Source organism: Macrobrachium rosenbergii, chromosome 50, assembly GCF_040412425.1.
Source record: "Macrobrachium rosenbergii isolate ZJJX-2024 chromosome 50, ASM4041242v1, whole genome shotgun sequence".
NCBI classification, from domain to species: domain Eukaryota; kingdom Metazoa; phylum Arthropoda; class Malacostraca; order Decapoda; family Palaemonidae; genus Macrobrachium; species Macrobrachium rosenbergii.
This window is the reverse complement of record NC_089790.1, coordinates 5,425,571-5,435,041: the sequence shown is the minus strand read 5'-3', so window position 1 is coordinate 5,435,041 and position 9,471 is coordinate 5,425,571. Positions and strand designations below refer to the sequence as shown.

General features: G+C 36.7%; 1 protein-coding gene across 1 annotated transcript in view; it reads right to left on the bottom strand.

Moving 5' to 3' along the window:
* LOC136832532 (uncharacterized) overlaps nucleotides 1-9,471 on the bottom strand; it is a 67,738-nt gene continuing 58,267 nt past the window's right edge. The window contains exon 3 of the mRNA XM_067093460.1: nucleotides 1-1,619. Within this exon, the coding sequence (XP_066949561.1) occupies nucleotides 380-1,619 (1,240 nt within the window). The 3' untranslated portion in view covers nucleotides 1-379. The remainder of the gene's footprint in view (nucleotides 1,620-9,471) is intronic.

Here is a 9,471-nt window from a genome sequence, read left to right as displayed (position 1 = left end):
TTTACAAAATACTACTTTATTTACAGTTGAAATTACAATGCTTAAAAATATAAAGTAAAAAAGGGTTGCAACTTAGTATAAAGCTGCATGTATTATATAATTTATATATAAAGACAAAACTTAAATTCAATTAATAAATAACTGAATTTAATAAAACCTAAGGTTTATAAAAATGACACTATAATACTGTTACATACATATAATGCATAATAAAGATTTGTACATAATCTGCCACATGGAGCAAGAGGTAGGGGCACCCTGTGTTACTAGAAGAGTGCCAGTAGTGGGAAACCGTTTGGGATTCAAATATTTTAAGCATGCCCAAAGAAAATGTTACATAATACTATGTATGGGGATGTGCACATACATTTGATAATGATTAGTTGGGCGAATGAATCGATTTCCTGAGCAAATTCATAATACCTTGGGCGTATGTAGTGGCAGTTTCTTTTGAAAGCTTCTGTGTGTAGTAGTCGAGGGAATAACAAAAGCGACCCCGAAAAGTCTGCAGTGTGTGCTGGCAAAGTGTAGGCATGAAATGACAAGAGACTGAACGCAGTACTTTGGTTGCTTCTACAACTTCACCCACGCCTGGAAATGCCGTGTGCAAATTTCCCATATTTGTCACTGTATAATGGTTATCATTAGCAGAAGGTAGTCCTAACCATGCTAACCACGAATTGTGCCTTATGAGAATAATCAAACGCTCACTCATTGGCTGTAATTTCAGAGGTTTCTTTTCTTCAACTAACATATGCTGGAGTCTTCTGTTTACATCCCTTGCATATTCCCAGAACGAACGCAAATCCTGTCGTTTTGTGGGGAAACTGATGTCTAGTAAGGATATGTGGCATCCAAGGGTATTTGGCTGTAGTGCTTGAGGCCAGTAACGCCTCATATTAATGGCTTGTTGTGACCACAGATAGGTTTCATCTAACTCTTCATTGCGGCTAATCATCATCTCGTACATCGAGAGGTTTGCTGCAGCAGTGAAGGCTGAATTCAAAGTCACTCCTTCCATTTTACACCTGCTGATAAGCTTCTTTGTAGTGACTTCATCAAGTTCGTGCTGAAGTATGTGAGTTGCAGCTGCATTAGAAGCAGGCATTTTGTATTGACTTGTAAAATTTCTCACTGATATACCAAATGTTAATATCGCTGTATACAAACGTTTAAGGAACACACAGAGGAAAAACCACAAAGTATGAATTTGATCACCAAGTGCATCTTGTAAAGGCATAGCAAATGTTCCTTCTTCCTTCATATCAACTTCTTTTCCCATTGAAAGGTCATTTAGGACCTTGAGGAAAACATTACAAAACTTCATATTTGATGTACCATCACTAGCATTGTGGTGGAAACCAAATATGCAAACATACTTGTGCTCAACATCTTTAACATCTTCACAATCTTCATTTTCACTTTTTGGGAGTGTTACAAATCGTGCAAACCACAAAGGTCCTTCCTCAAGGTTATACCGCCGATGAAGAAGGGATTCTACACTAGCTTCTATGTTATCGGTGACAAGTTCTTCCACGTCTAGTGTTGCTCGAGGAGACTCTTTCCACCACAGCTCTCCATCACGGCGACTCAGTTTCATCCGCAAGTTAGGCATTTTCCTTTGAACAAGAATGGTAACATATAAGAAACCTATCATGTGATGTAAGAAATTTTGTGAACATTTTTGGGTAATATGAAAGAATTACTAAAGCCTTAACAAGTGGAAAGTGAACATTTCTCAAATTACTCTTTTTTTTACTTGAAAATATGAGTCAGACTGAACTGAATATTTCTCAATCAAATATTTTACAGGGGTTCATCTTGAATTAACATCAAATAAAAAATAGTGAATTAAAAAGTCTACTGCTGAAGCAGGTCATCGAGTAAGCACTAACTTTTATTGTTCAATGGTCTACTATTGTTCAGTATACTACTGTATGCGCTGTGAAAAGAAAAGACAATACAAGTACATTTAACAAAATGTTTTAGTTCAGAGTCCTTTGCAGTATCTAAAAGAAAAATACTGTTCATTATTTTTGCAACAATTTAGAACTACAAAGCCTTTGATAAAAGTATTATCAGAGAAAGAGAGGAAACAAGAACTAAATGGCTTTGTTCTCAACAGGATGAATCACTGGAGACAGTGTATCATAGCTTCTTCTGAAAGGTGGACATTTTAGACAATAACTTGCCCTCATTCCCATAACAGAAGAAAGAAGTTTTGCAGGAACTGAAAAACGAATGAAACTTATAGTGGTAAGCTGTAGGAGACTGCCAGGTCACTCACAATGGCTAGTTAGCAGGCCAGTGGATTTGTTGTCAGGTGCAACTTATCTGCACAGTGAGTTTGACAAGATAACGGTTACTTAAAATTCAAAATTTCTTCAAAGCATTATATCAACAACTGTACATAATTGCTGTTTGTAGACACTCACATACTTGATCTTCAAGTAATCAGCTTAAACACATTAAAAGTAGGTAATGTTTAACAATTTAAACCAAGAAATAAGACCTTTGGTTACAACTAGAAATTGAAGTATTATTAGACAATGTTTGATTATGATCTATTTTGAAGCATTATACAAATTCAAGTGGTGTTACTTTATCTATAATACAGCTGTATTTCATTTTAGTCTTAGGAATTACACAAAAGAATACTGACTTTAAACAAAACTTGAAATTGGAGCCATGCATTACCAGCCACTTAAATCAAGTCTTATAATACAGTAGTACACATTTACTGATGAGTAACCCAACAAATTCTCCAATGTGCTTTGATAGGTAGCCTACAGGGCTCTCTGTTGTTAGACTTAACTATAGATCTTTTTTCGGGTGACAACACTGGGATGATTAAACAGAACAAATCCAGTTCAGTCACTGGGTTAATTTAAGAGACCAAGTCCAGTTCAGTATCTGTATGGATGGGGTTGCCAATGAACTTCACTTCTCAAGAGACGAAACAGCATCTTCTCAAACAGAGGTAGACTGAACTTTACATAGAAACATGAGAAAGCAGAGAAATCTATATTTCAGAAGATAAAAGTGGTAGCCAACACACAAGCAGTATCTGAAAGTATTTGATAGCAGCACCCAAATTAATAGCTAAAGGACAGGCTGAGAGCAATTTGACCTTCAGCCTGAAGTCAAAGCAAATTCAAAGTGGAAGAAGTAATGGAAAGGTTTCCAATGTGACAAAATTCTTTAGCCCTGACTCTACCAGAATAAAAAAAAATGCTGTGAAACTCCTCTACTCATAATAAATAAAAATCATACTCTCAACGTCAACTGATAAGCATACTGTACTGTATATAAATCTGAAGACGCTGATAAGATATGTGCATGTGGCATCTAAACTGCATATCCATAATCACAAGATGAAGGATAAACATCACTGTTTTGGATATGCAAAAATGCAGCAAAATTGTCTGCAAATACCTTGACAAACCATGCAGTCACAATATTTGTCCCTTGAGCATTTTGCATCTCAAGTACTGTACCCATGAAGTCTTTACAATGAAAGGTCAGAGGGCACAAGGTTGATAATCGTCTCTGGGTGACTGTATCTGTTGGATTAGCAGTCTGGGGTTCACACCAAGTCTCTACCTCATTTCATACTTTCCCACATTACAGGCCACTTGATGTCCAGGGTCCGTGCTAGCCCAAGGCTAACTTAATGCAAACCAACCATATGGCTTGGTGATATGTCAGCTGTACTTAAACTAAGAATGAGTTGAGGGAAAATAATGAGACAAAAAAGGAGTTTCTCAGAGAGAGAGACAGAGAGAGAGAGAACAACCACAGTACCATTCGATATTATTTAAAAAGGGGCTGAAAAGGTATTTGCTTGTTACAAAGAAATTCTGTCACACAAAGTCCAACTTTGGAGTGATTCACTGCAGTTGAGAAACAACAAAAATCAAGAGTAGATAATTCCAAGAAAACTTGTTATGCCCCCAATACCCTGGACAGACTCGAGTATAAGCACTAAGCACAATCAAATCATGACCTGTGTAATCTGTGTCTTGAGAGAATGCAGATACCCAATCTCCTCAGCTACCAAATCAATGTTATGACTGACCGAGGGCTGAGATCTTGAGAAAACACAAAAATTATGTGATAAAACTGAAAATAATCAGTGAGTTTCATTATACTATCATCAACAGAGAACAACAGAGGGTAGGGGTGGAAAACGTAGGAAAAGGAACAAGCACCACAGCTGTGTCCAGATCTTTAAGGGTGCAAAGACATAATAATTCTCTGTAATAAAAACAAGGGGTTAGGGAATGAGGTTATGCCAGTCTGTGACTCATAGAGGTTATTTAATGATTGAATCAAGATCATAAGATCTAAGAGCTTAAAAAGTCAGGTACTGTATTCAAAATGCAGTTTTAGTTTATATGAATGGCAGATGGATAATTTCCCTAACAGGCAAGTAAATTCTACAATACATGACATCAAAACTTGGCAATTCATGGTGTGAATACTGTAGTAAGTGTTTCAATGGCCACTTTATCTTTAGTTGTTACAACACCCCCTGGCCCCCTCAAAAAAAAAAAAAAAAAAAAAAAAACTGGGTTTCAAAGCTGAAGAAGCTTAGCAGTAAACTGTGTGGTTTATAAGACTGCTGTTGGAATAGCCCCAAAATCTGTATAATGTAGAGTGCATTATGATTGTTTATCACCAGATGATGTCTTATAGGTGTGAAAGGACTACCCTCATGTCAGCAGAGACCATAATCAAACAGACTGTTCAAACCAAATGATGCAAGGTTAACTTAATGAAATTTAGTAAAGCACCCTTTCAAAATCAAAGAAAGTGTAGGCAAGAATACTTCTGAAAATATAATACAGTATATGTACCTAAAAGTAAGAAAATAAAGATCTATCTATAGGACACAGATCTTACAGTAGTGATTTCCATGATTATTTGAAATTTTTTACCAACATCATCACCAAGGATCAACAGATTGTATAGGAAGAGAAAGTCTTACACAAATCTTACACAAACATTCAGGTTAAACATAGCAACCAACTGGCAATCTTAGATTGTATATGAAGAGAAAGTCTTACACAAATCTTACACAAACATTCAGGTTAAACACAGAAACCAACTGGCAATCTTAGAATATCTAATCAACCAGCTTTTATATTAAACTTGAGAATTCTGTGACTAACGTAGTAATTTTACCCTTTAAGAGAAATAGCGGCCCAGTCATTCTGAAAGTAGCAAAACAATACAGTATTTCTAGATTCAAAATATCCCTTTCAGAAATTTGGGAGATTGTCTGAACTATGTACAGAATGAAAGCAAACTTGCAGACAATGATGCAAAATATACGGTACAGTACACAAAGAAAAACAAAAATGCAAATAATGGTGGAAGGTCTATTTACAGAAGAAAAAATAAACCAACTGACAACTGAGAGATGGTAAGACTAGCAGCAAGCCAAATTAGAAAAATTTATGTTATTAGGAATGAATGAATGCAATGCAGTGAATGAAAAGAAAGATGCAAATAATCTTATTTTTACTCAGTAATCATACTTCTATATATTAATGTTGAATGGTAATAGCTGTGGGAATTTCTGAGGTCAATCAGGCATCCAGTAGCTATATGGTGTACTTTTAGTTTTGCTGATCACAATATCTTGTACTGCGTAATATTTTAAAGTAGAGATACAGACACTTATTAGTATCTGTGTGTATTATTGTAAGCAATCTATGTACATAACATATGGTGGAGTAAATACTTATTTTATATACATACATCTGTTAGATATCTCTTCACCAGTTATGTCAATCTGCATTGGAAATCAGTATATGATGTTATTGTATCCATCTAGTATTCCTACCAGACCACCGAGTTACAATGCTAGCCGAAAGGATTTTTGTTAAATGGGGAGTAAAATTAAAATGAGAATGCTAGCCAAAAGGATTTTTGCTACATGGGGAGTAAAATTAAAATGAGAAAAAGTAAAAGAAATGGTGAGAGAGAATTAGAACAGAATGAAAGTAAATGAAGAAAAAGTAAAGCAGCTGAGAACTGAACAGATACTGCAACAAATGTTTAGTACTGCCTACGCTGCACTATGCATGGCAAACTGTAGATGGTAACCTTTCATGGTTTAAAATTTTATATGCTGGTGAGATCTGAAAATAAATTAGTAATCACTCAACAAAGTTACAGTGGGCAGTCCCCGGGTTATGGCAGGGGTTTCGTTACAGCAGCATGCCATAAGTCGGAAAACGCTGTAACTAGGAACATCGTAACAAAATTTTATAAAAATGAGAGAGAGAGAGACTAAGCCTGGGGAAAGAAACAGGTTTTAAAGCTTTGCCCAGGTAATAAACCAGTTTCCTCCGCTCCTTATAGTGTACCCTCCAGGTGGCTACAGCTCCCGAAACTGGTTTTCTCACCTCATTATAGCGCCTACAGCTACGCCGCTCAGAATCCTAGTTATGGCATCATAACTTTGGAATATCAGCCATAACCTGGAAACGATTTTTTTATGAATTCTTCTTCTTCGTTTTAACATGCTTTTTCTCATTTTACTTATGGGGTAAGCATGATGCCTTCTTTTGAAGGACTTTGATTTGGCGTTGGGGTAGGCCGTAGCCTCGATCGGCTGCCCTGCCTGACATCGCTTAGACCCCGGTAGCACATGTGTATATGTATCGTGCCAAATCCCCAGCTCCCTTTCTCCCAGCAGCGAATATATTTGAAAAAACTCTGTAAGATCGGAACACCATAAGTCGGAGCCACTGTAACCCGGGGACTGCCTTATCACAGCTACAACATCTGACTGAAACCGAAACTAAGCACTTCAGCCAGCTCACACAGGAAATGCAATTAGATCTAGAACCAGCACTTGGGAGATCATATCCTTGCCAAGATGTGTACTATAGTTCCATAGAGAACCCCCTACGAAACATAACATGGGTACCTCACTTAAATGCATTAGGTACCATAGAGTGGGACTGATTCCCATGGTCTGCAGGCAGTACTTAATGACCTAAATTTCATTCCTCTTTAAATGCTATCAGTGGCATCATCTAACATGTTAGCTTCCAGGTATTTTTGTTCCAAGGGTCCTATTAAAAATACAGTACTGCATTGGACTATGGCCACTTTCATGGTTCTTATCCTTCATGCAACTTAAACTGGTGCTGACTCTCCCAAGTAAAACATCACTGAGTTAAATATTCATCTGTAAGGCTTTCATATACAAAGAAACATTTTATACCTCAGGTCCTCCCATCTTCTCGACAGTGCATTTGAGGTATGTGACATTTGGTATATTCTGATCTTTATAAACTCTCCACTTCTTCCAGTGTAGACCCTGATGGCAATCCCTTCAACATGAGAAGGACTACTAGAATATACAGCATAATAAACCTAAGCAGGAAAGCCCGTGGAAGACTGTTGACAGACATTATGAACTTAATGACACAACCTAGAGAAAGACTTGAACAATTTACAGGGATCATTTTCACGCAAGACTCCAGAGAACCAAAGGTTGCACTATAACCTTCTAAGAATTGAATGAGGGGTCTCTAGAAATCCAAAACTGACTGTATTTGGACAGCACTGTGAAATGACTCCCTTAGATTTCAGTCTTAACACTTTCAGAAAGTATGGGTTACTCTGGACTGCTCAATTCTCAACTAGTTAATCATCTGTACTGTATTTAATTCAGTATTACTGTACAAGTATCAGCCATGAGGAAAGATCAGACAGAATGCCTTTTGCAAGAGACCACATAATCTGAAATTATGAACTAGTTACTGTACTTGGTACAAAGGGTCACTTTTAGGTGGAATGATGATGGAATGGTAGCACAAACAGAATAGATTCTTACCACAACAAAAACAGAACTGGCTGGCAATTATCAAAATTAATTTTGGAACATTGATAACGAGTTAATAATTGTCTAGCTTCACGTAAGAAATCAGTCTCAAAAACGATTCAAGAATAATCAGCATTATGTCAGTAATTTACATTCACTGCATACGGATGGAGAGGGCACAGTAACTATCCTAGTCTACATAGTTGTCATTAGAAAACAAAGGATACCAAATGGGAGGCAATTGCTTTATAAATAAGGCTATAAAACTAGGTACCATACCAATGCAGCTGGTACCTATAAGGAAATAGCAGCAAAGCATGCTTCCTAATCATAATCACAATCACTGCCAATGTTGTGTCTTTCTGTGTTTTCACTTACACAAATCTCCTCCCATATTCATGATACAGAGAAAAATCAAGTCACAGTGAGGTCAAAGGAGTAACAACGTAACTGGAACGGAGACTAAAAACACAGCACAATAATAAAATTTTCTACTAATATGAAAGAAAAATTCAGAAACAAACATGTAGGTGAAGAAGCATGAGTAAAGAGATGCCATTATAAGCAATGATTAAACAAGATTGAGGAGTCAAGGAGGTCTGCAAAGTATAGGGAAGCCATCAACCAAAGAATCTGTCACCTATCAAGGTGGCTACGAGTATCACTAACTTTTAATTTTGGGAAGTTAGAAGTTACAGAAACAGATATCAAGAAAAAGGACCAGTTTTTCAAGATCTTATTAGTGTGCATTTTGAAGTAATTTTTCTGAGTAATTACATTAATGTTATAAGAAAGGTTATCTACTAAAACATATTGGTGGCATTTAAGGTCATCGCAAACGAGATTCTCATTTCACAAATTCAGTAACTCAAACTAGTTTTCTGTTATTCAATAATATTCCTTAACTTGATTGTCACATAGAGGATTTTTGACATATAACAAGTCCAACAGGCTACTTGAAATTCAGTACCCAAGCTCAATTAAGTACTGAACTCCAAGCCATTGAAATATAAACACTTTTTACAACACTTCCATGCAGTATTGAAGTGTCCTATCATTATTTGAAATTGCAATGTAATTTTCATTTATTTTTAAGTTTTTGAGAAATGATTTTTCCTGTGTTTTCAATTATTCAAATATTGAAACAATGAGCACGGCGGCTAAGGAGACAACATTTATGCTACATGACCAAAAATGTTACAACGTCGGTAAAATTGATTCTTTCCTTATAGTGCGCCATCATTACCGTTCTCTAAACTAATTTCAAAATAGAAAACGACGAGGCATCGTAAACTATATTCAAATGCTTGACTGATGTGCATCCAGTGTCTTGGAACACCATTATACAGTTTGGCAGAGTTAACAAATCTCACAAATCAGCGATAGGGAAAGTTAGCAGAAGAAATATCCCTGGAGACAGAACTGGTAGATTTTCCCGGGAGCTTTGCAAGACTTGCTCCTTTGGCTCGTGTGTATTCTAAAGGCCTGCGGCGATGCAACCTCTTGCTGGAACTAAGCACACAAACTGACCTTGTCAGAGATACTGAGGTTGTTCGCAAACAGGATAACCAAGGGCAGCTTGTGAGTGCTGAAGCACTGAGCATCCGACTGTAACAGCCTGTGTT